The sequence below is a fragment of the Trachemys scripta genome, chromosome 19, assembly GCF_013100865.1.
Source record: "Trachemys scripta elegans isolate TJP31775 chromosome 19, CAS_Tse_1.0, whole genome shotgun sequence".
Taxonomy (NCBI): domain Eukaryota; kingdom Metazoa; phylum Chordata; order Testudines; family Emydidae; genus Trachemys; species Trachemys scripta.
Window position 1 is genome coordinate 13,084,565 of NC_048316.1, and position 27,658 is coordinate 13,112,222.

The 27,658-nt window shown below is 42.0% G+C and overlaps 1 protein-coding gene across 3 annotated transcripts; it reads left to right on the plus strand.

The window, feature by feature from the left end:
• The first annotated feature begins 479 nt into the window (after positions 1–479).
• PDPN (podoplanin) lies at positions 480–27,658 on the plus strand. Of its 3 annotated transcripts, none has more exons than XM_034753619.1 (6): positions 484–897; positions 16,254–16,339; positions 17,546–17,675; positions 21,333–21,371; positions 22,100–22,211; positions 26,392–27,658. In XM_034753619.1, the coding sequence occupies exons 1-6, from the start codon at positions 828–830 to the stop codon at positions 26,396–26,398; spliced, it is 444 nt and encodes a 147-aa protein (XP_034609510.1). In that variant the 5' UTR covers positions 484–827; the 3' UTR covers positions 26,399–27,658. The 3 variants fall into 3 exon arrangements, with proteins under 3 accessions (XP_034609511.1, XP_034609510.1, XP_034609512.1); XM_034753621.1 differs by having other exon boundaries at positions 485–897; positions 22,100–22,205; XM_034753620.1 differs by lacking the exon at positions 26,392–27,658 and having other exon boundaries at positions 480–897; positions 22,100–22,215.

Below are 27,658 nucleotides of genomic sequence, written 5' to 3' on the forward strand. Positions count from 1 at the left end.
CACAACACCCTTAGGTAGTAGGTACAGATGAGTAAACTGAGGCTAAAATTAAGTTACTTGTCCAAGGTCTCAGAGAGCAGAATGCTCTCAGTGCTTGCTAGAGCAGGAACATGCCAATATATAAATGCTAGATGACGGTTAGGATGTCACTTGAGGACACACAGACAGACACACACATACCAAAATCAGACACTGTGTTTACTAGCAGCATTAAATCCTCTGTTCCACAATTATTTCTCTATCCCTGCACACACACACACACACACACAGGCTTATTGAGAAGTGAAGAAAACACCATTAGTTTACCGCTGGAAAAAACAGGAAAAATTATGCTTTACCCTGGGTCCCTAAATATTTTTGAAAGGGGACTTTATAGAAAGGAGGGAACTCCCTGCTCACCTCCCTCTGCCTGAATTCCCCTCCCCCTTCACTAAAGATAACTGTCTCAGGCATCTTCTAAAAATCCTATGCGGATTTTGTAACTTTAAACCTGGTCTGAGATCATAATTTTAGTGCTGGCCAAACAGAGTGCAGAGGGCGGGCCTGACTCTTTTTTCAAGACCACCTTAGATAGCCTCCCACCCCTGAGTTAACAAAAAATGCTGACTCCATTCTCAATTACTTTTCTTTAGCTCTATAGTTATCACTCTGGGAAAACCTACCCCTCTAGCTACTGCAGTGAAAGGAATATTTGGAACCCCAAAGTTTTTCCACAGTGATTTCTGCTTGTGATTTCAACTTTCTCCCAGGCTGTCTCTAAAATAATCAGAATTTGGAATAGTTTGATCCCAGGATTGGAAACCTATTCTCTAACAGAACTACCAAAGATGTTTATTCAAACTCAACTCCTCATCTTCCTCCTAGGGAGCATGCCCTCCAGGGCATTTGCTGAAGAAGGTAAGAAGAATCCTATGATGAAATTATTTCCAATGATTTGTTGTAATTAACACAGATTGTGTTGTTCTTATTCATTTGCAGTGGGACAGGTCTGTGTTGTTTATTAAGCCCTCCCTTTTGAATTCTTAAAGCCACTGTTGAGTGAGTGTCTAACATGAGAGAGACACGTCCAAGTTTTCAAACTGGTAAAGTTTACTGAGTGTTCAAAACCAGTTTTTGTGCATGTTGCCTTTTACACAGGAATGCAAGGCAGTGGGAACGATTATAAGCACTCAGTGAAAGCATTACATCAACAGCCCTTGAAAATGTCTCCAATTTTACCATGTACTTTGTGCAAGAGGATACTGTCAGCAATGATTTCGTGTAACTGAAATTAAACTGTGGAACCTTTGATACCAAAGTGATTTTTATTCAAAGAACAAATTATTTGTTAGCAGATTGCACTGTATAGTTCGGTGCACTGTAGCAATGGAGGACTTTCACACTCCTTCTCTTTCAAAGGGGCTTTGCTAATGCTAACTTCACTAGAAGCATGTTTGACTGTATTTCCATTTAAACAAGTATTGTGACAGTTCTTAAGGAAATTGATGAAATGACAAAAATTATTGATTAAGATAGGTTCTAAGCAAATGTAACTAGACTCTGAAATGTGCTCCGTGCCTGCTCAGGGGGAGTACATTTTGCAAACTATGTCTTTTGAATGTTAGGTATTAGAAGCATGAAATACTCTGCATTCTTAGAGTTCTTGGATTTTTTTATCCAGCTAAAATGTATAGGGGTAGATCTGATCCACTTACACTAAATAGTACCTTTAGTCCATGATGAGTCACATTGAAACTGAGTAATGTGCTATTCAATATAAATCAAGATATCATAATCTGGCCAACAGGCAATTAACATCAATGGGGTTGCAGTGTGTAATATAGCGGGCTTTTGCCAACAGAATTCTGCATGACAGGATAAAATGTGTTAATCATGCCCAGAATTTTCAAAAGCAGAAAATTATTTTGCAAGCTTTTGCTTTTGGGAAGCTACTTAAGATATTGGACCAGATCCTCCGTTCTGTTGGAATCTGTGGAGCTATGTCAGCTGCAGACCTAGCCCACTGACTGTCACTGGAACTGCCGGTGCCCAGCACCTCCGAAAATCAGGCTCAAGGTGTCTTGAGTGGGGCTTCCAAACTTTACAGCCACCCAAAGTCAGTGGACACGTTTGAAAATGTTTGCCTATTCCATTTTGTGTTCCCCAAGATAAGCACATTTGGCTCAAATCCCCATTACCCTGCACCTCCTCGTATACATCGGTGCAAAGTGTCAAACGGTATTTTTCTGCTTTAGCATCATTTTACATTGGTTTTTGTACTTATTTTTCACCGGTATAAATGACTACCTAAGCAGCAGAGAAATGGTGAATCCGCCCAGCGCTGCTGTCCAATTTTAAATGCACCAGAATATCCAGCTGTGAAAAATGAAGCAGGCAGATATATAATTGCTATCTGTAATTACTGTAACCAGTTTTGGGGATGTCAGAACTGCAGCTGAAAGAGGGCTTTTTTAGTTGTTTAAGAAAGGAAAAAACCCTTACTTTCCCTGAGCGCTGACGCAAGTAGTGTGGCTGCGACAGAGTGGGTGTTGTGCCCATCTCCACTGAATGAGTCACAACACTACAGTTCAAACTGTGTTAGCCAGAAACATGTTTGAACACAGCTCTTGCTGGCAAAGTGCTAACATGGTTTTCTTGGGCAGCTTGGATAGAGCTGAACTCTGGTGACCTCTGTTAGAAGTTGGTTTACAGAACCGTGCTATAGACTGGGGAGCTCTTTAATAGTCTAATCTGTCGTCTATTTGGGGTTAAGATTTTTGAGACATACAATTCCATGTGGGTGCAGCACCAACATTGGTCGAATCTGTGTCTGGTGTAGTATAAACAAGACTCAGATGGGCATTTGTACCACTGTGTCATTTAACTTGTACCCATTAGTGATTATGGATAAACAAATCCCACAGGACTAATACAATTTCCTTGGCCAATAGAAACTAAGCTGATTTTTTTTTGCACTGTGTTAGGCAGAGTTGTGTCTAAACATAATTATTCTGACCTAAATTATCGCAACCTCTGGGCCTGCAAAACTGGCAGGAGATTTTGTGGAAAGGGACTTTCCTTGTAAGATTTCTGGTACTTCTTGCTTCCGCTTACACTAGAAATAAACCTGGCATTGTCTCTTAGTGGCATTTTGGCCTTTCCATTTCTGGACCTAGACAGAATCTGGAAGGGCAGGTTCGGTTTGAGTTTGGGACAAAGTTTTAGAAAGATTCTTATATGATCTTCCCCCAAACTACTTAGTGCCTCATATACCCAACCCAAGACCTCTTCTGCTCCTGGCAATATTCCCCTCCTATACTGGTATTCCATATTTAAAAAAAAAATTTTTAAAATTAATGGAGATATCCCATCTCCTAGAACTGGAAGGGACCTTGAAAGGTCATCGAGTCCAGCCCCCTGCCTTCACTAGCAGGACCAAGTACTGATTTTGCCCCAGATCCCTAAGTGGCCCCCTCAAGGATTGAACTCTCAACCCTGGGTTTAAAGCAACAGAGGGTCCTGTGGCACCTTTGAGACTAACAGAAGTACTGGGAGCATAAGCTTTCATGGGTCAGAACCTCACTTCTTCAGATGCAAGTAATGGAAATCTCCAGAGGCAGGTATATATCAGTGTGGAGATAACGAGGTTAGTTCAATCAGGGAGGGTGAGGTGCTCTGCTAGCAGTTGAGGTGTGAACACCAAGGGAGGAGAAACTGTTTCTGTAGTTGGATAGCCATTCACAGTCTTTGTTTAATCCTGATCTGATGGTGTCAAATTTGCAGATGAACTGAAGCTCAGCAGTTTCTCTTTGGAAACCCTGGGTTTAGCAGACCAATGCTCAAACCACTGAGCCACCCCTCCCCCCACTCTACCACTCTACTATCGAAGCAGGTTGGCAGTATCAGCTACTTCCAAGTCTCTGAGTCTTAGCCAAAGCCAGATGTGCACAAAGCATCTGGGGCACTTGTGAGCCAACAAGCCTTTAAGACATATGATTTAAAGACAGCAGCCAGTGCAGATCGACCAATGGGGAACATCAGCAAAGGTACAAATAGTTTGGTGAGGAAAATCTGTGAATCCTATGGGAACAGCCAATACTACAGAAACATTCTCAGCCCATGGATGCTAGGGTGTGTCTGCATTTCAAGATGGAAGTGTAAATTCCAGCGTGAAGAGACATAAATGTGCTAGCTTGAGAGAGGGAAGCTGTGGCAGCGCAAGTGGCGGGAGGAGTACATACATAGCATCTTGCACAGGTACATACTTGGCATGGCTAACCGCTCCCACTGCTCACACAGTGCAGCTACACTCTGCTTCCAGCAAGCTTGCGTGAGAATGTCTCCGTGAGCTGGAATTTACACCTTCATCTTGAAGTGTAAAAGTACTCTTAATCTACAACATGGCCCACAATGAACAAAGAGCTATGTGAACTTTTCCTTTGTGTCTATCTTAGTATCAGGGGGGAAAATTCCCAAATCGGTTAAAAAATAGTCTTCCAGGGGATATCAGCCCTCATTGCAGAGAATGGACATTGTTTGCTTTGTTCTCCAATCAAGTTCTCCAAGTTAGTTAAAAGAAAATGAAAATTAAGTCCTTGAGTCTGTGTAACCTCGCTGGTAAAGAAAATCTTCCTGTTTAAAGATCACAGCAGTTCTTTCATTTGCTGAAGGTGCATCGTGAAAGCTGGACACAAAGGCTAGTTCCTGAGCTGGTGTAAAACAGCATAGCTCCACTGGATCCATGGACTTACACCAGCTGAGAATCTGGCCCTAATAATTTACCAGCAAAGATAAACCACTGGCTGGCACCACGGCTGTGTATCAGAGACAAAAAGTACAGTCACAGATCATTATAAACAATTACAGAAAGCTTAGGGCTTGTCTTCACGACCTGCCCGGATTGGCGGGTAGAAATCGATCTCTCGGGGATCGATTTATCGTGTCTCGTCGGGACACGATAATCAATCCCTGAATCGACGCGTGTACTCCACCAGCCCAAGTAGGAGTAAGCGCCGTCAGCGGGGTAAGTTGGATCAGATACACTGAATTCAGCTACTCTATTCCTGTAGCGTATCTTAAATCGACACCACCCCTTAGTGTAGACCTAGCCTAAGTGCGGAGCAAACAGGCTGCTGGACTCCACCTCAGCATACTTCCTCCTCCGGACATTGTTTTAAGCAAGCCTGAAACCACACCCTCATACGCCACAGAAATCTCTCTCTCTCTCTCTCACACACACACACACACACACACAAACACAATTAATGCAGCAGAGCTCTCACAGCTGTTTGGGGCACAGCTTGGTACCCAGTGTTTCTCAATGAGATGAAGGGTTGGGAAGAAAGAGGTGGAGGGAAGGTCTCCCAAACAGGAAACAAATGAGAAAACCAGTAACAAACATTTACAATTTATTTCGAACACGATGCCTCAGACGTCTGGCCACAGGGCCTCAGAGGGGACAGCAGTAATGGAACCACACTCATGCTGGCATTGTTTTCTATTGCCTTATACTTTTTCATCTCACAAATACCCGGAGAAGCTTCCTGTTGCTAACAAACTCTGTAACATTCACCAGAAATTACATTTGAAAGACTTTCTGAGGGCAAAAGAGCCTATCCACCACTTCTGTCCCACTTATACCGTCTTACGAGGACTTCAAAAGGCCTTGAGCTAACCCTCTGCAGGGGGTAGATTTCATGCTGAATGCTTTCCAGAAGGGCCTTCATCATTACAAAACCCATCCAGCTACTATGTGTGTGAGACGGAGTCTATATGGGCGTGTCTTGCTGACTACCTGGAGAGGTACATCATGAATAGTAATAAATCTTTGTGAAAGCCAAGGAGACAGCATAACTGAAGGTGTAAAGCCCAGATGACTCGAGAGGTCTTTTTCCAGCTCTAACTCTATAAGGAGTTTATTGTAAAGAACTATCCTGAAATGGCAGGTGGTGAACTAATCAACACTATTGGTCTTTCTCCTGACATCTTTGGTTCTACGGCTGGTTTTCTGCTGCAAAATAAAAAAAGCTGTAATCTCTGAATAGTAAAGAGTCACTTTCCCTCCCTTGGCTTTGCCTCATATTCATGGCTACTGGTCATTTACATGACAATAGTTCTCCAGAACTCTAGTCATTTCCCCTTGCATCTGCCCCAGTTAGAATATTACTTAATTTTGCAGGCATCCTTTATATGAGCAAAGTTAAGTGCAGTATTGGAAAGCTCAGAGGATTTATTTAGAATCAGCTGTTTCTTTGCTAGCTGGCCGTGCAGGATCAGACTCAGAGATGGAAAAGTGCCGGCCTTGTTCCTCTGGCTAGACCAGTCAAGGCACCAGAAACCATCTGCTGCAGGGTGTGGCGGCCAGATACACCAGCCACAGGAAATGTTTCTGACAGTTCAGCAAAATGTTGTCATGCAGCATGAACCACATGGAGTGGCTGGACGACAAAGCACGTTGCAACATAAATCAGACCCCAACTGGATCCCATACTGTGCACCAGGAGCTTGCTTTCAACAGGAAGATTCTTTCTTAGGTTCACAGTGTTCTCCCATTTAGTGCCAAAAAAACCAGACCGCAAGTCCATATGTCAGGGCATGTATTGGACACCAGCATCAGGCACTCCACGGTTTATTTGACACAGACTGCCTCTTCCTAAATAACAAAAAAAAAATCAGGGCAGCACCTTTCAAAATGTCACTGCACAGCCACATGTCATGCCATGATTTTCAGTCGCAAACTACCATAAGAAAAAAGAGCCCACAGCACTCTGAAAATAGCCACGCAATGCTTCCAAATAGTCCGCTGTTGCCCCTCTCAGGATTTTACTCTGAGTTTCATGATATTTTATATTTTTGTTAAAGCCTGAGCTGCTGGAGTCATGCGTGTAAGTGAGAACTACAGCTTCATTTTTAAAAAGTCATTTCCTAGTTGCAGATTCAGAACTCAAACAATAAGGGACAAAAGTGGGTCCATACCCAGGGATTTGAATCTCAGACTCATGGGGGTTAGATCTGTGCTAAGATATATAGGGATCACTTTGCTCACTACCAAATGGCAATCGTCTCTGGAGTAGAATGAGTGAGCTGCATATTACACACATTAACACTATGAACGCAATAGTTTACGGCAAGAAGTGAAGAACGCTGTCTCCAAAGGGGAATTTCAGCATGGAGAATGTAGTTACTCCAGGTGGAATTTGGTCTGGACACTTAGGTTAATACACCCATTGTTATAAACAATGCCATAGGGTCTTTAACAGCCATAGGTGCTCAGGAAGTCTCCCTTCCAAGTACTTACCTAATACTTCTTTTGAGGTTTGGATACAGTTAATCAAATTGAAAGTTCCATTTTTTCAGCATGAACTAAATCTGTGGTAGCATTCATAAACTGCATTGTCTGCAAAGTAGGCTACCACATAATATTTAATTATGACATGACAAGATGGAGAACTGGTGGTTTGGCTTCGATTGAAATAAGCACTCAGTTAGCCCATAATAGTGGGTATCTCATTGGCCTATATGAAGATTTCACCATGGCACTACTGGGGGTATTATTAGACACAAATAGATTTTCCTTGGTCTAACTTTCTGATCCCACATCATTGGTGGTGGCTTCTCTCAAACTTCCATCTTTGATGCCTCCCAGACTTAGCCCTCTGGTAAAGAACATTTTAAATAAGAAGTGACTTTGCTCCAAAAATCTGAGAATAAACCCTAAGCACCAAATTTGTCTGATATCATAATGGAGATGACTAAGCCAGCAGAGAATTTGGCCCTACCGGAAGCATGATGAGCAGTAAGGACGACATTAGCCATATTGTAGAACAAATGCGGCACTAAATTTTCTAGTACAGCCCAGTTCTTAAACAGCTCCGTTAAGTGGAAAGGTGTTTCCTCTTCCTTAATAGCATAATTTTCATGCCACACAATGACACAGCCTAAGCTAAAAATTAATATGTACATTCATAAAACTTAATATATCTTGCAATAACCATTTTAATACAAGAAGCGACATGCCAGCATTGCTCCTTTAAATTAAATGTACAAAGCGCTAAATAGAATTGCAAGGCCTCCCTCTGGCTTTAGTTCTATGCACATAACAAAGAGCAGAAGCTGGCCCCAGACCTTTGGCAAAACTATCCAAGCAACATTTTGGAGAGTGGCATGGTGAATATACTGCTTCCCATCTTGGAATCATGTACGGGTTTCTTTGCTGCTATATTTGGCTGAGAATGCCACAGTTGTATCCCGCAATATTTTTTCAAAAGAAATTTTTATTGACCATAAGGTCTTTCCTTCCAGAAGCAAAAACCAGGGTAGTTTAGCTTCAGCAACATATGACTCAGCAACTAATGGGATAATCTGCCAGTTTTGCCACTTCCACTAGTTTCGTAAATAGGATTTTTCAGGCATCTAAAAGTTACAGTCTTTTGAATATTAACAAGAACTTTATGTGTGGAGTGAAGTTCGAGACCATGGAAGTTGTGAAGCAGGTGACCAGTTTGCATCCAGAGCTAAACCTAGAGGTTGTGAAATGCCACCAAAACCAAAATAAAAGAAACTGGTGAGTTTTGCATAGCTCTAGTTGCAAATAATATTCTTCAAAAGCTCCTATTTTCCCTCCACTTGTTCCTAATCAATCTTGTACTAGTTTGTATCCAATAGGTAGCAATTACTTTGGGGATGGAAAGAAGCCAGGTTTCCTCCAAGCTTAGGGTAGCATGTGTAGATGGCTGTCCCTTGGCTTTCATGAAAATCTATACTCTGTGTGATGCAGTGTGGACAGCACCTCCCATTGTTTCCTGATGTGACGTATGGAAGCTTGATAGGACTTGACATGGTGAATGCACATGTTACTTTACATTACAACATAGAGTAGGTATAGAAGATATTCGTATATGGTGGATCAGTTCCCAGATACTAGAGGAGGAGGAGGGTTCCCACAGACAGCATTATTTCATAGGGCTTCAGTAATTTATATCAACCCTTTAACTTTACGAATATAGATTTGGGACATTACTCAAAATGGAGTAATTACATTAAAGATGGTGTAGATAGCAGTACTGCTGGGCTGATATGTTAACTACCTCCAGTCTACTACCTCTGTAATGGGAAAGGCATGACATGCTGTATATGAGACATCCCTAAGAAATGTACAGTTATGATCAGCTTTTAATCCAAGCATGGTACTTGGGCAACACCTGAGTACAGCTGCTGCAAAATAGCAATATCAATGGAAATTGTGTGGGGAAGTCAGTGAAACACCGTCACCCGTCTAGTTCTTTGTAGGTACCAAGCCTTTACTTCTTCTGGTGAATAGAATACCATGTCCATTATATGACAAAAATCTGCTTCTGGTACCTCCTACCAAAACTGACAGTGGGTTTCTGATTGGAAAAGGAACATTCATATAAACACACGCATTGACCTTAATCTGAAATCTCAGGGCTCTGCACATGATACATCTACAGGTCCATATACAGACTCTATATAAGCAGGTGCAACTTGGATTGAAATCAAGAGAGTTGTACCCATTTCTGTTAGGATTGAATTTGTCCCCCAGACTTTGAAACAACCCACCATACCTGGGTCAATCAGTGTTGGCATCTGAGGCACACTCACTGGTTCAATTACATTTAAAATTCAAGTTGCAATGACCCTGACAAATGCTCTGTTTTTAAATCCTGAGAGTTCGTCACTAGGTAATGATTGCCGATTTCAATTAATGAATGTGAATAAAGTAACTTGAATTCTAAGGTGCAGTGACCCACTGACTGTTTTCTGAGTGACCCAGGTAAATTGTTTGAAAGGAGTGTATTCTCCTTTATATATAGTTGGTCATACACAGTCTCATGTTTTATTATGTCAGCATATGATGTGAATAAATCCATGCTACGCACACGCAAAAAAACCTTTACACTACAGAATGCTTCTTTTCAGATTGTATATTCTATACTTGGACAGAGAAAAAAACATTGAAAAGCCTCTTCCAATTTTTGTTAAGGTGGATTCTTTAACTGCTTTTACCTAAATATTCCCATTACTCACAGGCAGTGAAACTCACCATATGAAGCGGGGCAGCCCAAAGTCTACTCACCATTTATATCCTATTTAAATCCTATTTTGAGGGGTGAGGTGGGGCACAGGCTGTGTGTTGGCTTTGCACACAGGGGTCTCATTCACTCAGGCTGCAGGGAAAGTCAAAAGGTTGTTTTGGTGTCTTCTGTCTTCTAAAGCTTCTTTGTTTTTCTTGGAGATACCTGAGAGACATGCTAACTGACAACTGTCATGCAACTCCTGCTCATTCTGTTGACCTACACAACAGGCCTACTTTGAAAGTAATCATAAGAGGCTTTTCCAGGAGGTTGTCACACCATGATAAAAGTGAGCCATGAGCTCATCTTTTCAGATGTGGGCCATGGGATGTACAAGCATTTGAAATATTTTCAAAGCAATACTGAGCTTTCAAAGGCATTGTGTCTTGTTGTGGTGTGAGATGTTGCAACCCAATAGCAGTTGGGGGCTGTGAACTGGAATGCACCCCGTGAGAATTTGGCAATGCACAATGCACTGATTAATCCACATCTGCACCAATCGACAACTGAAATAACAATGATAAGAGATGAGGCAGTGGTAGGAAGGAGTCATGGTTCCAAAGGGGAATGTTATGTTTACAAACTGCTCAGAAATAATAACAGAAACGTATGTCGAACTGAACTGCTGCTTTCTGCGGTGTCAACCTAAAATCTGGATCAGCCTGGGTGAAATTTAAATCTGTACACACGGTCAGTAATGGACCAAGCCCATGCACTACTTAAGTCCCAATTAAGCCCCCTTTTGAAGACTTAAGGGATGAATGGGCTTTGTGCTGAACACTTGCATGAGGTGAATTTCACTCCCAGTGAAGACAGTTTCCCCCCAGATTTGTTCAAGTAATATTTTAAACTTTGGAAAGCTTGAAGGTGAAATCAGATTCACATTTTTTCCTCTCCTGTGTGTTTACATTGGTTTGTAATCAAAAGATTACTTGTTAGTCAGACTACACATGCTGGTTTATTACTGTAAGAGCACTTGCAAGCACTGGGCCTTCCACACTGCTTTTATTACTGGAGAGGTGCTCATAAATACTGGACTGCCCCAGTTACATACGTTTTCTCCATTATGACCCTTGTGATAAAATCCTGGCCCCATAATAGACAATGAAAAAATTCTCATTGACATCAGTGGGGCTGGGATTCCAGGCTTGGTCTTCGCTCACTCAGGGCTTGTCTTCACTACGGAGCTATATACTGCGGCATCGATTTAGCGGGTCTAGTGAAGACACGCTCAATCAATGGGAGAGTGCTGTCCCATCGATTTCTGTACTTCGTTGACATAGTGTAGTGAGGACCCCGCAGTAAGTAGATCTAAGCTATGTCGACTTGAGTTATGCTACTAACAACCATCAGTTGTGGTGTAGACCATGCCTCAGATGGAGTTCATTCCTTGTGTACAATAGTATACGTGTGGGAAATGCATTTAACTACATTGGTCACTGTGTATTGAGAATTAGGGTCGACAAACCTAACAGAATCCGAAGTTTTGCAAACCTCTGGTTTTTGGGGTCAGAGAACTAATGAGAGTTTACAAACCCTTTTCACTTGCAATTAAAACCCAAAAATGAATAATAGATTTTAAGGCCAGAAGAAACCATTAGATCATTTAATCTGATTCCCTTAAAACACAGGACACAGGATTTCACCCAACTTCCAATGTATTGAGCCTAATGTTTGATTATCTGCCAGAAAGGCATCCAGCCTGAATTTGAAGCCATCAAGACATGGAGAATCCACCACTTCCCTTTGTTTGTAGTTTGTTTCAATGGTTAATCACATTCACTGTTACAAAATTATGGTGTATTTCTAATTTGAATTAATCTGTCTTCAGCTTTCAGGGATTGGTTCTTGTTCATAAACCCTTTAGTACTTGATATTTTCTCTCCATAAAGGTACTTATATACCATGATCAAGTCACCTCTTTATCTAATCTAATCTAAGATAAAGAGATGGAGCTCTTTCAGGCTGCGCACTATATAAATAACTAATGCAAACATACAGACAAAGACAGATTTCCTACAGTACCTTTGGCATACAAAATTGGATTATTTCACTGCCCCTTATGTCTCACTTTGTGAAGCTCACTAATGCTCTACTTGTTCTGCTGCATTGTTTCCTTTTGGCGCCCATGGTATCAAGTAATTCTTAAGGGCTGAAAACCGTTGCACCGCCAACCTGCCTCTGGAAATTTCCATTACTTGCATCTGAAGAAGTGAGGTTCTTACCCACGAAAGCTTATGCTCCCAATACTTCTGTTAGTCTTAAAGGTGCCACAGGACCCTCTGTTGCTTTTTACAGATTCAGACTAACACGGCTACCCCTCTGCTACTTAACAGAATAATTAATTTCCTTGAATGGGGTTCTTGTTATGCGTGTAGTGAACTTTTTTCACTTCCCATGTGGGGTTTTCCTCCATTCATTGGTTTTCTCCATCTGTGCTTATTCTATGACCAGTGTATAAGGGATGTTTTTTCAGTTGGGACTGGGATTATAACTTTAACTGATCCTCACAAGTTGAGTTGTTTAACTCTCAAGCAGATGTTCCTCGGTTTACACACAGTATATACAGCATCCTAATCCAAATATTGTAATGTAAAGGCATTACTTTGTAAACCCAAAGAGGGCTGAAGACAAAGTATTTTATCCTGTATCTGCATTTAGACTTTTTTTGTTCAGTAACTGGATTTTTCTTTTTAAATATTTGATGTTCAGTAGCCATTTCAGATCTGGAGAAATGCCTTTATTAAATACTTTATGGTTTAGATCTGCTCTGGGGAAACATTTAATGTGTATCAGTATTTGCTCTTTTAGAATGTCTTCAAAAATAGAAGAGAAAAATAATCATCAAACACAATTTTTTAAAAATAATTTAGATAGAAAAAGGATTTTTACAGTATTTTCCGACACAAGAATGATATGATTAGATTATAAGATCACTGGGCCAGCTCTTTTTTTGTTATGTGAATACAATACCTAGTAGGGATGTAAATACCGGTAAAAAGTTAACTGTTTAAGCGATTAAAAATATTTCGTTTAAATGGTTAACTGATCTGGCGTGGCTGGGGCGGCTCCAGTCGGGCGGGGTGGGTAGGGCCGCTCCGGCTTGGCGGCAGTGCTCCGGCCACTCTGGCCAGGCAGCGTGGCTGGGGCCACTGGGGTCAGTGGACCAGCCAGCGCGGGGCTGCTGGGGTTGGCCGGCTGGCCGGCCGACAGGTTAACGGTTAAGGCGAGTTAACCAGTAAGACTAATGCTTACCAGTTAACCGGTTAACATTTTACATCCCTAGTGCCTAGTGCAATGGAGCCCTGATCTTTGATTGGTTGAGGTGCGACCACAATACAAATAATAATGTACACTACTCCTTAATACCCTGGCTCACCAGAAACGAGTAGTAAGCAATCCTTCATTCATCAACAGATCTATTATCTCAGGAGGAAAATAATACTTCCATTTAGAATAAAGAGATAAGTAAGGAGATGGATAATGGGCTATACAGTCTTTCGTATGTAAGATGCAAGTTCAAATTCACCCTGGTAGTGACTGAAAGCTGTTACCCTTGATGGCTGACTGGGGTCTGTGTGAAATTGCTTCAGAGCTTTTGAGCCACTTCCCAGTGGACATCATGGAAAACTACTGCAATTCGTGCACATATGAACTGTCTGAGCAGGGAGACCAGTCAGGACTGAAGTAGTCCATCTTTCAGATCCAATTTTTCAGAAATGACTAGTGATTTTAGTTGCCTCAAATTTTAGGTGTGCAAAATGAAACATCGGCAAGGGGCCTGATTTGCAGCAGATGGGTCCTCTGCACTTTCTGAAAATCAAGGCCTTTAAATTGTCTCTCTAGAGGAAGTTTGCATGGCTGCTTCCCTGCTGTTCTTGTTCTGGACGTTTATATAGGAATTTAGGTCAACGTGTTCCAAACTGAGTGTCTAACAGTAGGGTCCTAAATCCATATTCAGGCACCTAAATAGAATCTGTGGGCCTATATTTAGGCTCCTAAATCTATATTTGGACTTCTAAACAGAAACTTCTATATGTGCCTAAATATGGACTTAGAAACCTAACTTTAGATTCTCACATTTCAAAATCTTGGAATAAATCCTCAAGGCACTATACATTCATATACAATGTAATAAAGAAAAAATAGTGTGTACATTAAATCAACTGTTCTATAAAACCATTTCATGGGAGAGAGAGAATAAAGCAATAACCCCCTAATGTCAGGCACACAAGACATGAGGCTGCTATTAAGATAATCCAATAATAATTGGGGCAAATAATTTCCCCCTAAATAAAATATTAAAACTATGTGGTAAGCCCTGCTTGCTATAAGCCCCGTGAATAGCTTCCCTCTTTGCTCACATGCAAAGCACTGCAAATATATCACTTGCCACTTTGTAAATCACACTGGGACATGAAAGGTACTGAATAAAACAATTCTATTCATTAAACATATTGCAGGAATACTGTGGAATAGAAACTACCCAATGAGGGAAGCAAAAAATCAGATACTGATTGTTCAGAATACTCTGATTATTAACAGGGATGGTTTTCAGATTTTTGAGCCCCTTGGTCAGGTTAATTTTGGGTGAACCAATTCTCTGTATTTTCCTCTGCCACAATCCCTTTCTTTTTTCATGCCCTCTTCAGTCAATGCATTTATCCAACATCAGTCCTATGTCAAATCTGGGCCTGTCAGACAAGCTGGTGTACAGGGTATACACCGTACCTGTGGTGTTCCATAAGCACCTCTTTTGATTAAACTACATATGTCTTGGTAAGAAAAAACTAAGGCCAACTGTTCCAAAACTTGCATTTTTCCAGTATGGCACCAACATCCATACTTAGGTCCCACTGATTTCAATAGGACTCCTCGTGTGCTTAAAGATACATAAATGCTTAAGTGCTTTCCTGGATCAGGGCGTTGGTACCTCAGTAGGTAGCGTGGTTTTCAGAGACGTGAGTACCAACAGCTCCCATTGAATTCAAGCCTTAAAACTTTGTACATTTGAAGCTTTGACACTGCCTACCCTTCCAAAAATCATTAGAAATAAATGATGAGTACTATGGGAAAAACTAGAGTTACAAAGACATTACTAACGTTGGGGGCTCAGAATTTCACCTATTTTTTTCTCTTTGATCTCTACCATTTTGCATCAGAAAGGCCTGAAACTCTGAATATTGCTGGTATTCGAAGCCTTGAGCTGAGAGTTTCAAGAGGAGATGGGGATGCTCAGCATCTTATAGGCCTGGACCATTATTTTGCTTTCTGTACAAAATCAGATGTTAAGTTGATTTGAAGTCTATAGGGTGACAGATAAATTGTTTGAATATCATCGCTACGGCGTTCCATTGCGGTTTAGTGAAATAGTCAGGACAACTGTCTTAATTAAATTATTTCTTGATAGAGACATTTCTAATAAATGCACTGCAGCCCAGACTGGGGGAATATATATATAGTGCAGTATGTATTCAAGGAAAGAAGAACTGGATATGGAAATCAGTGAGTAATTTAGAGATCACTCCACAGCACTTGAAGAAATTTTGTGTAGAAACCAGATGCACACTGAGCCCCTCCATCAAGTGTTTAATAATGCCAGTCGTGGTAACAGGCAAACCCAGTCTAATTTAGAATTAAACTATATCTGATTTAACTTGCTTCTAGGGACTTGCCTTTGTATTGTCCTTAGTGGGGAAGTGCAAAACCTTCCCAAACACATGCCTTTGAGAGTCCTCTTCACAGTTCAATGCTCTATCACATGAATTCCAATGGCACAACCGAGCAGCTGTTCATTGTTACTTTAAGTCAATCACAGGTGAGTATTGTTTCGGCATCCAGGGACCTCTCTAAAAAGCAAAATCCTACTTCTCATCACGAGTTCCGTTTATAGTACCTGGTGGACTCAGCACCTCTGGCCAAAACTATTTAAACATTGTAAATAAAGGACAGCTGATTTCTTGGCCAGGATGCTCAATACAAACCAAAGACTTAGGCCACAAGGTTAAACCAAAGTATATTGCTAATATACATGTGTAGACATATACATACCGATAGGTAGATATGGCAGTGGAGGTAAACTCTCTCATGTTGAATATACTTAATTTGGAGAATGTTCAATTTAGCCATAATAAGTGACCATCAACTGAATCCCTAACTCATTTTCTGTGTTTCCCTTAGCAAGCACAGTTCCACTGGAAGATGAAACAGTATCGAACGATTTAAAAGACAGAAATGACTCAGAGGTTGAAGAAAGGCCAACTCTGGTGGGTGTCTCTTGAACTGAGGATCTTCAGACCTAGCTGGCACTGTATTCCTTGTCTTCTTGCTTTGTCTTTTGAGCAGTCAGATTTTGAGCTTGTGGCTTTATAGCAATAAGTGATGATTTGTTCCAGAAATAAAGGGTGGCCAAATACCAGTTTTTTGCTTTGCAAAACTTTGGATGGCGGGAGATGAAGCTGAAAATAATTATAACATTTGCTGAATTTCACAGAATATTCAGGGCTTGCTATGCACTGTCTTATACCAGTTCTGCCCTGGTGTGCCTCCATTGGCTTCGGTGGAGCTGCCCTGATGTTGAACTGATGTAACACAATGGACAAACAAATTTGTAAATTTCTACGACACTGGGTAAAACTCCCCTTTCCCTGCCTCTGCATTGACAATGTTTTGCTGTTAGTGATTGCTGTGGCAAGCAGTTCTAACTTTCAGTTGCATCAACTGTTGTTCCTTTACAGTAAAGTTGAATTAGTGACAATGAACAAAAACCCAATGATCTAATTTTTCCCTTTAGAAACTGATGAACTGCCATATTGTCCTCGATACTGGAAATACTTCCCCACAGCTGCGTTCCTAAAAGCTGGCCTTCATGGTGGACATAGCTTATTACTGATCAGTAATTCAGCATGTGTTTTTCACACTGCAAATCCAGACAGTCAAATATAGACTTATATTATTATTATAAAAACTTGTAAAACACACGACAGCCAAACAGGGCTGCTTCTTTTCTGTCTTTGTTTCACACACTTTTTTTGTGTGTGAAACATAGGGCTTGATTCTCAACTGATCTTGAGCTGGGGATAAAAGGTACCTGGTTGTGGCTCCCTGATCATGTGGCTGCTTCTGGCCCAGTCCTGGGGTAGAATTAAGCAGCCTAGGGATTGCTGGACTGCAGCACGGTCACACTTCATCCCCATCAAGCCATAGACAGGAGGATCTGCAGGCGATTGCATAGGAGATGGCTATCCTTTCTATATGCCCACAGGGGACTCCCTCAAACTAGGACAATAGGATACCTTTTCAGTCCTTCTTTGCTGCAGGAGTAGAACAAAAAGAGCAGAGCTGACCTCAGAACCCAGACATTGGACTTTATGCAGGCGAGGAAATTAAAGTTCTGCCTTTATATATAAATGTTCAAGAGATTGGGTCTTACCTTGTCTTGCTCTTTCTCTTTTTACATTCACTCCTCCCAGTTGCCTACAAGACTGAACACCATAAGAAACTTGTTCCCCTTAGAAGATCTAATAACCACAGAAAGTATGGTCGCCGATAATGAAGACAGTGAGAACTCTACTGATCCGGATGTTGTTGAAAATTCTGAAGGTAGAAGCCTTTACTTGTGATTTTTAGTTTTACTAGACTGTAAGTTATGTTCACTGAGGTTCATGAACCTGTCAAAGCCAAGCTGGGCCCATTCATGGCTTTGCACTGAAATCCCATGAATTCTAACGGTTGCAACTGAGCTTTGCATATGAGGTTTGTTTCAAAATGGAAAGTCAAAGTGGAACTGGGATGGCATTCGTCTAGCCGCAATATGAAATAGTTCCACAGATCCCTGCAAAGCAAATTTCATACAGTTGTCTGGAACAGCCTGGCCTTGGGCTCTGCTTTCCTAAGTACCTGCAACCCTCCACCTCCCAAACTGCTGTCGCTCACACAAGCAGTTATTGGAGATGTCGCTGCCCCAGGTCTCTCACTGTTCTACCTGGACATTGGAACTGGCTCTATCAGTTGATAAATAAGAAGACATTAAGTTAACTACAGTCCTCAGACAAAATTTCTGTCTTTTGTTGCTGGTTTCTTTCTCTGCTTTTCTATGCTGCAGCAGTTGTATATCCCTGGATAGAAGATCAAACACATTTGTTTAAAAATGTATGTTCTTCTGTCTCCTTACCTGATTCTTTGTCTCTGCTGCCAGTCTGGGCATCTCTTGACTTCGTTCATTATTAAATAACAGAAGCAATGGTTACCAACTCTGAATTTTACAGGGGGAGTTTCAGACTCACTTTCTAAATTATGTGTGGGTGATTTGAGATCACTTTCCTCTAGGAAAGAAAGCAGCTATTGTGTTTCATCTACTGGTTGCTACTCAAGTAAGGAGTTAATAACACTGGCTAGAGAAAGAGATTGTACAGACTCTGTACAAACTTCCCACACACAAGCTTTGACAATGCATTGCAGTTCCAATCTGCAACACACTTGTTAGTTTAGGCTTGGTTCTTTATTAAGTAGAGACTGTCACTCATGCCAAATTGTAGCAGATTATGGATGCAGGCCAATGACTACTTGGAATTAGTATGTGGTGACCAAATTATCTGGCCCCAAGTTTCTGGAGTTCAAAGGTGTATGCATTAGTTAAGCCAATGCAATATCAAGTTCCTACCATTTTATTTATATACAGAGCCACTTTTTTAATTATCGGAAGAAGGAAAAAATTTGGTATCAGTCAAGTAAGTACAAGACAGTATATACAAAGAATTTCTGTTATTTAGGTCAGAACACCTTTTGTACTAAAAATCTTCCCAGTCTTCAAATTAAAATCTACTTCCCAACAACCATAATAATTGTAGTGTGCACAGTAATGCTCGCTAAACACTTCTATTCAAAGATCTTACAGTGCTTAACATTAATGAACACACAACACCGCATTGCAAGGGGGCTAGTATTATCTTCATTTTACAGATGGGGAAACTGAGGCATAGAGAAGAAAAGTGACTTGCTCAAGGTCATGCAGGACATCAGTGGCAGAACCAGGAATAGAACCTAGATTACCTGCGTCCCCAGCCAGTGCCTTAACCACAAACCATTCTGCCTCATAACAGCTGCAAGCCCTTTATAGGCAATCTCACCAGTCACCTAAAACAGAGAACCCTTCCCTAAATTAGTGCTGTTCAGAATTTAATACCCAAAGAATTGTTTTTTCATAAGGTGCAGCCTGAGACCCACCAATTAACTGCAGCATGATACCCTGAAACTGCATGGGCTTTGAACAGTCACAAAAGGGTTATCACTGATCTACCCTATTTTTATTGGTACCTTGCATGTTAAAACTAAGAGGAATGAGTAAATGCTCAGGAATTGTGAGAAGGAAAAGTTTGTGCATTATTATAAGCATTTTTAAGTGCCATAAAATATTATGGGTGTGCTGAGCTGTCCTAGCCATCAGTGCCCAGTTTGTGCCAAAGAGCAAAAATATCTTCCCAGTGTCTTACTTTCTCTGTCAAAACACAAACAAAGCCGTCCTAAAAATGACACATTTTCCTTAAAACATTGGCATTGTGTCATAAAGCATCCTACTGCTGCACTGTCAGATTGCAAGCCAATAACACGCTGTGCAGTACAAACTCGGGGGGGGGAGGAATAGTTGGCCCCATGGGGTGCAGATTCTGTAACAGATATGTTCAGGTCAGACAAGCTCATGGCATCCAAAACAAATTTGCCTTCCTGTCCGGTTAGGCATAAATCTAGAGCAGAATCAAAAACAAATAATGAAAGATTAATGTCTCTGGGCTCAAGCCTCGGTCCAAGTTTGACTAGCCCACATAAGGATCCAATTTAGGAAATAAAATGATATACCAAATAAACGACACTAGTTTTAATATCTGGGACACTGATCACTTCCCTGCCTGTTTGTTGTCCTGATTTTAACCAGGCAGGTGTCACTCTGCAGTTAGGTTAGCTAAGATATTGCTATTATTTATTACACAAAAAATTGTGTTAAAAGAACATTAAGGTTGCAAAGTCAAGCACTCAAAAAGTTAGGAAACGCCAGAGTTAAGGTGATCTGTGAGATCTAATTTACAGTGGTTTTACACCAGTGTAGCTCTATTGATTTCAATGGTGTTGATCCTGATTCACACCGATTCAAGATCTCTTTAGTCGGTTTGTCTTTGGGCTGGCCTACACTGACAAGTTAGGTCGACCCGGGGTGAAAAATCCACACCCCTGAGCAACGTAGTTAAACTGACCTAACCCCGGTGTAGACATGGAAGAATTCTTCTGTCAACCTAGTTACCACCTCTGGGGGAGGTGGATTAAGTGTAGTGACAGGAGAAATCCCTCCTGCACTCTAGGGCAGCGGTTCTCAATCCACGGCCCAATTAGCCCACAGCTGCAGCCCAGGTCAGATGTGGGCTACAGGCTGCAGGCTCCGGGCTCCAGGCTGCCCTGCTGCGCAGCGGGCTCCGGGCTGCTGGCTCTCAGCTGTCCTGCTGCAGGGCAGGCTCCGGGCTGCCGGCTCCTGACTGCCGCATGGACCCGCATGGCAGGGCTTGGGGTCTGGGCAGCCGGCTGCTGCCTGACCCCATGCAACGGGGTCCCATCGGGATCCGGGATCTGGGCAGCCAGCTGCCGCCCGGCCCCATGCAATGGGGTCCCAGCGGGATCCGGGGTCCAGGCAGCCGGCTACCGCCCGGCCCCACCCAGCAGGGTCTGGGGTCGGGGTCCTGGCTGCCCCATGACCCCGCACAGTGGGGGGTCAGGGTCCCCGCGCAGCAGGATCCGGGTCCCTGCCCCTCACCCCACACCCAGCTCTCCGCTCCTGGCCCCACTCTTTGGAGGGATCTCTGGGCGGAGGGTGCTGAGCATAGGGGTTTGTGGGGGGTGTTAGGTGGGGGGCACTGTGGTTCTCAACCTGCGGCCCACAATGATAAATAGGTTGAGAACCGCTGCTGTAGGGAGTATCTACACTGAAGCGCTATAGCTGCAGTTGTGCTGCTGTCGCATTTTACGTGTAGACACAGCCTTTATTTCAGCTGTGAGGCTCAGTCTCTTCACAACTCCTTTCACTCTACACTCTCTGTGTGCTCTCTATTTACACTCACTCCCCAATTAACACCCGATTAAACTGCGCACCTGTAGTGGTTTCATTCTCAGACCCGTTGGGCTGTAGTTTTTATAACCTCCCCTACAGTGTGACATCATGGTATGAAGACATAACAGTCACCGTATTAAAAAGTTATTTTGGTTTTTTCTTTCCAGACGAAGTGGGTGGCGAGCCAGGGACTACAGACGAGAAAGGTAAGTAACCAAATTGGTTATAAAAGGAGTAGATGCACTTAAATCCCACATGATATACGGCTATGAACTTTTAAAGGCTTTAAAGGGCTTGTCTCAAAGCCCATTGAAGTAAATGGACAAACTCTCTTTGACTCCAACAGGCCCAAAGAAAGTGAGCAAGGAAACTGCTAAACCTAAATGACATATTTTCAAGTGGTTTGCAGTATTGTTGTAGCCATGTTAGTCCCAAGGTACGAGATAGACAAGGCGGGTGAGGTGAAATCTTTTATTGGACCAACATCTGATGGTGAAAGAGACAAACTTTTGAGCTATACAGAGCTGAGGAAGAACTCTGTGTAAGCTCAAAACCTTGTGTCACCAACCAGTGCTTAATAGGCAATGAAAAAGGTGCCGGGGCTCAAGCAATTTTTTTTTACTTTCATAACTGATGCGGCAAGCCTGGAAGTGCCGGGGCTCTGAACTGCCAAGCGTAGAGGTGCCGGGGCTTAGCCCGGCACAAATTAAGCATTATCACCAGAGTTTGGTCCAGTTGGACCTGTCATGTCTCTCTAAATCTAAATGACATATTTTACAGTTCACAGGATTCAGGGAAGATTCCCATGGAATCGAATGTGACAAAAATAATTCCATTTTACTACAAAGTATTAGGACCTCTTACTATCCGGCCCCATAGTTATACATGGGTTATGTGGAAAACATGCTAACATCCTATACATTTCCCCACTCAGATGGCCTGGCAACAGTTGCACTGGTTGGAATCATCGTTGGAATCATAATAGCAGTGGGAATCGTTACTGGAATCATCATTGCCGTCGTGAGGAAAATGTCGGGCAGGTACTCGTAAGTAGATTACTAGGCAGGCTTTATGGCTAGAGGCTGCTATATCTCCAGGTTCAGTGACGGACACTTCAAAAGGAGTTTGATTCAAGATCCAATGTAGTCTTTCCATTGACTTCAAAGGGTGGGGGATCAAGCCCAAGGTCTGGATACATTCCAGATAAGCAGCCAAACATTCAAGCAGTTTATCTGAACCCCAGGGGAGACTGGAAAGCTCACAGGAACGGGCCCTAATATTTCTAGCAAGTCTACTTTTGGACATAGTGAAACATAGTTTGGGGACTGCCCTTTATCGTGACATTCGGTGCTTTTCATTCCAGTTGTGGCTGGAAAACAGAAGTGAAGGGGGAAGAAGGGAAAGAAATATCTAAGTTTTAAAAAGGTCTGATCAACATCCACTTCCAGATATAAAAGCATAGAACCACAGGGCTAGAAGGGACCACAAGGGCTATCTAGTTTAGCCTCCTGCCAAGATGCAGGATTTGTTGTGTCTAAGCCATCCAAGACAGACGGTTCTCCAGCCTCCTCCAGTGAAGGAGCTTCCACGACCTCCCTAAGCATCGGTTCCATTCTCCTACTGTTCTTACAGTCAGGAAGTTTTTTCTGTGATTTAATCTAAAACTGCTGGGCTGTAGTCTGAATAATTTACTTATTTATTGGTGGTGCTGAGGGAGGGTGTGTCAGTTTCTTTCCTCCACTCCTCCAACTGGGTCATCTACAATCCTTAATCATTTATACAGTAGAGACAGTTAGTCAGGCAGGGGTGAGCAGAGACAAGAAAATGTTCTCATTCGCTGACCTGTTTCTTGTGACAGTCAGTCCCCAGCCAAGGAGCCTTAGGGAATGATAAACTGATGCTGTCAGTTGTCGGAGCAGACTCACCAGAGTTAAAATCAGACTGAGGCAGTCTTCTCTGGAACAGGCCTCTAACTTCTCTTTAATATCTATTCTGTGCAGGTTTCACTCAGTGCATCAACCTGTGGCAGAGTCAACTGCCTCATGCTGGTATCTACACAGGACCAGATTCTAAGCTGGGGTTAACTGGCATCACTCCAGTTCACACCGACTGAGGATCTAGTCCTGTCTCTCAGCGTCAGTGTTTATGAGAACATCAGTACAAATCAAAGGAGACGGACCCAAAGGGCTGTCTCCCTTTAGTCTATTTTTTTCAATTACATTAAATTATGATCTAAATTTAATACTTTAATTAAGTTTTAAAAACCAATTTAAAGTAATTTTAAAGGTATCCCTACTGACAGAATTAGAGCCAAGCTTAGCAGATTCTTGGTCAGAGAGTTTATGCATGAAATTATCCTGGCTGCATACATGAACCAGAAAGATGCAGGTGCAAACACCTAGTTAGCTGTATTTGCATGTACTATTCTCTGCAAATTAAGCACACCATTGCACACACACTCTTTGAAAACCCGGCCCTCATAAAAAAACAAATAGTAAAGACAATCTTTTTGTTTTGATTTTATTTGCCCTGTTATATGTCTGGCAGACTTCTGAGTCTGGAAAATAATGGGTTAATTCCCCAAACCGTCCTTTATTTTCTTGAGTTTTTGATTTAAGTAAGCCCAAAGGTCCAAATAAACATTGGCTAAACCCCACCACTATCTAGATGGTTTTCATCCAAAATCATAAATCAACACAGATCTGCTGAAAAGCTAGGAGAGGCTCATTGCAAAATTTAGGAATCCAGTTTGAGAATTTTGTGTTTACAGTAAAGCCCCCAAATTGGAGAACTTTGCATGACTTTAGGTGCTATTCCAAATTTTTCAGACAATATCAGTTTCTACCTTCATTGAAAGACAGCAAGGCTATATGTGTAGACTGAAGAATCGCAGCACCATCTAGTAGTTAGTGCATTAGACTGAAACCGAGGAAGCTGGGGTCATAATCCTGGCTCTGAAATTGATTAGTTGTGGGTCCTTGGGTGCACCACTTACCCTCTTTGTGACTCAGTTTCTCCTTCTGTAAAATGGGGGGTACTAACCATACCTATTCCATTTAATCAACCGAAGGCAAATCACCCTGTTCCTCATTGTGCTAAGCCTAAGAAAACAGGCTTGGCTTTGTCTGACCCTGTGGAGTTAGGAGAATTCTCAGGAACAGCTCCACAGCCATTACTGCAATCTCAGGCCTGAGGAACAGTCCACAGTCCATTCAGCCCATGTGCTGGCAAGAATGGCTAGTCAGTGGATCCATGTAGTCACAAAAGCCTGGTCCCTCTGCCTCCAAGTGCCCCTGCATCCCCCACCAAGTTCTGCTAGGTCAGTGGTTCTCAAACTTTTGTACTGATGACCTCTTTCATATAGCAAGCCTCTGAGTGCGACCTCCCCAAATAAATTAAAAACACTTTTAAATATATTTAACACCATTATAAATGCTGGAGGCAAAGCGAGGTTTGGAGTGGAGGCTGACAGCTCACAACCCCCCCATGTAATAACCTCACGACCCTCTGAGGGGTCCTGACCCCCAGTTTGAGAACCTCTGTGCTAGGTAATGGCTCAAATGGAACTTTAATGGAGTTCAGCTCTATACTGCAATTTTGTATCTGGGACTGTGCCTCCTCTCCCCGTATGGCTGTAGAGAAGGAGAGAGGATTTGCCCCTTATGGTTTGTAATGCACATTGAAATTCTCTGACGGAGAGTGCTCTAAGTACTGAGTGTGGTTATTATTTCCTGTTTAATTTATCCAGCAAATATGTTTGCTGTGAAATGGATGTGTACCCAAAGCAAACAGATCCTTTTCATTTCCAATTTCTGCTCCAGTAGAAACAAGGAAACAATATTTCTCTATACATTGTCAATGGAATCTATGCATACTTTCCATTGCCAATATCATAGGTCATTACAATGAAATGCCAATCTGGTTTTAAAGTATTTTAAATGCTCTCCTATCACTTATCATTTAACTGGTATGTGACTGTCTGGAGCAGATATTTCAAGTTTCCAGAGTCCCTTTGAAATCTCCAGCTCTGGTGGCATCTGCCTCCTTCCTGCTTTTGGAAGACAATCTTCCACATATGGTGGTGTCAAATGGAAATGCTATCCCCTCCAACCCTTGGATGTGCCTCTCAACTTTCTACTGTTCTCTGTTCAATCTCTTCCCTCATATTACCAATTTACCCCATCTCCTACAACTGGAAGGGACCTTGAAAGGTCATTGAGTCCAGCCCCCTGCCTTCACTAGCAGGACCAAATACTGATTTTGCCCCAGATCCCCAAGTGGCCCCCTCAAGGATTGAACTCACAACCCTGGGTTTAGCAGGCCAATGCTCAAACCACTGAGCTATCCCTCCCCCTCCCAATTGGGAGAGATAGTGCTACAGAGAGCTACCACCTCTACAATGGGACAATCAATAGTAGAGCTGGAAAAATGATGAGGAGGGGATAAAATTTCAAATATGTCATCAATATTAGGATTCAATTTTTTGTCAGATTTGAGCCATTACACTATGTTAAAACCCATTCATGAATTTGTATAGCTTCAAAACTGGTCTGCATGGTTTGGTTGAACACACCTGCGTCAATGTTTGCGAAGTGCTCAGATACTATGATGACAAAGCCTTCTAGGGAGATAGACAGAGGATAATATTTTCAAAAATGCCTGACACTTGTGCTCAGATCATTTAGGCACTTTTGAAAATCCCACCCAGATACGGTGCTCTGGTACAGCACATGTTCTTATAATAAGGTTTAAGGAGGATTTAAGTGGCATTCTGCTGGCCACTGCACAGGGGTGAGTTTCACCTTAGGGTGACTCATTTTGAGGCTGGAATACCTAGAGATAACACTGGATGCTGCATAGGCTGTCTTCTGTTCACTTCTGACATTCTTGGAATATATTCCAGGACTGACAAGATATACGAACAGCAAGACCAGCCCATGAGTGCTTTGCAAAACTGAAAGAAGTAAAAATGTATTGAATACTGTATTTGGGGAATGCACTTCACCCTGCTTTAGTAAATGGGCAGCAGAAGCAAGCTGCATTGGTGCTAGACAGGCACTGGAGAGAGGAAAATATTAACTGGGAAGGGGAGGAAAGAGGCAGTGGGAAAGGCCGGGAGGAAGAGGTGAGAGATGACAAGAGAGAAGACACACAATGAATATATTTTTCTGACTCTGGGACACAAAATAGTATAACGTCACCCCATTTTTTCATTTCTTTTCACAGGCCCTAAAAATAAGTGAAGAAGGAAATCATGTCGCTTTAAGCCAGAAAATAAAAGTGCTTCCTATTTTACAACTGCTAGAGACTCTGTTCCTGTATCGCTGTGAGAAAATGATGCATGGAAATCGTGAATGCAGAATTCCAAATCCATGGGGATTCCACACAGCTTTCCAGAGGGATGCTTTACAGACTTATCAGAAATGCAACGATTCATAGGACTGTAATAATCAAAAGTATTTAAGAGGAATGAAACAAAAAAAAAACATGCTATAGAAAAGAAAAACAACAAGTAAACCCAAACGCAGCGGAAAGGTGCTTTATTGGTAGTATAAATACAATTGTAGACAGGTGTTAAACCATGCCAAGAAAAAGTCGTCATCTCACATTGCGTCCTATTGGTTCCTCTGAAAAGTTAAATCCAGATTCTTTTCTGTTATAAGCTCACTGTGAAGTCAGAAAGTCTGGTGTATCTATCCTATAGATGTTTAAAACCACCAGTCCTTGTAGGATGTTGATTTACTGAATCTGTATTGTTTAGCAAGGTAAGAAACTAACTTCATCCTAACAAATCCAGAATTGACTTCAGAGGGAGACAACTGTATTTAAATGATGTAAGCAAATTGCATTCATGGCCTGGCACTTAAATCATTCTGGTAAGGATGCTGCACTTCTATACCGAAAAGCATGGTGGGCCCAGCTGGAACTGACCTACCAACTCATCTCTCTGACTGTTGTGCCAAGACCTTCTGTCTTCTCTGTTGCAGAGATGTGCAGGGATTGGAATACACATCCTAACTTAAGCAGTGCTAGGAAAATACCCATTTTTGATGGGTCATCGTAACCTATTACTCAACAAGAGTTGGATTTGATGTGTAGACGATGTCTGAATCAGTAAATGGCATTTTTTATACCTTTTTCTTTTCTTTACTTTTCTTTTCTACTGTATGGCAGGCTGAGTTTGGCCACACACTGTGCCACATCAGATCACTGCACATATTGATGAGGTGTAACATGTCTCTGGACACAACATAATTTTTACCATGGTATACATGATGCAGTGGGACAGGATGTGACAGATTTCCAAGTAAAAGGCTTTAAGTTCCAAATGGCTGCAAAATGTCATGTTTTGTAAGGGCCTACTCTGGAATCCACTTCTGCAGAGTGGACTAAACATGCCAACGTTTCCAGATTTGCTCTTCCATTTCCTTTGTCTGCTATGATCTATCATATAGAGCTGAGCTATGGAAATAAAAAACTATGGTGTATCTTA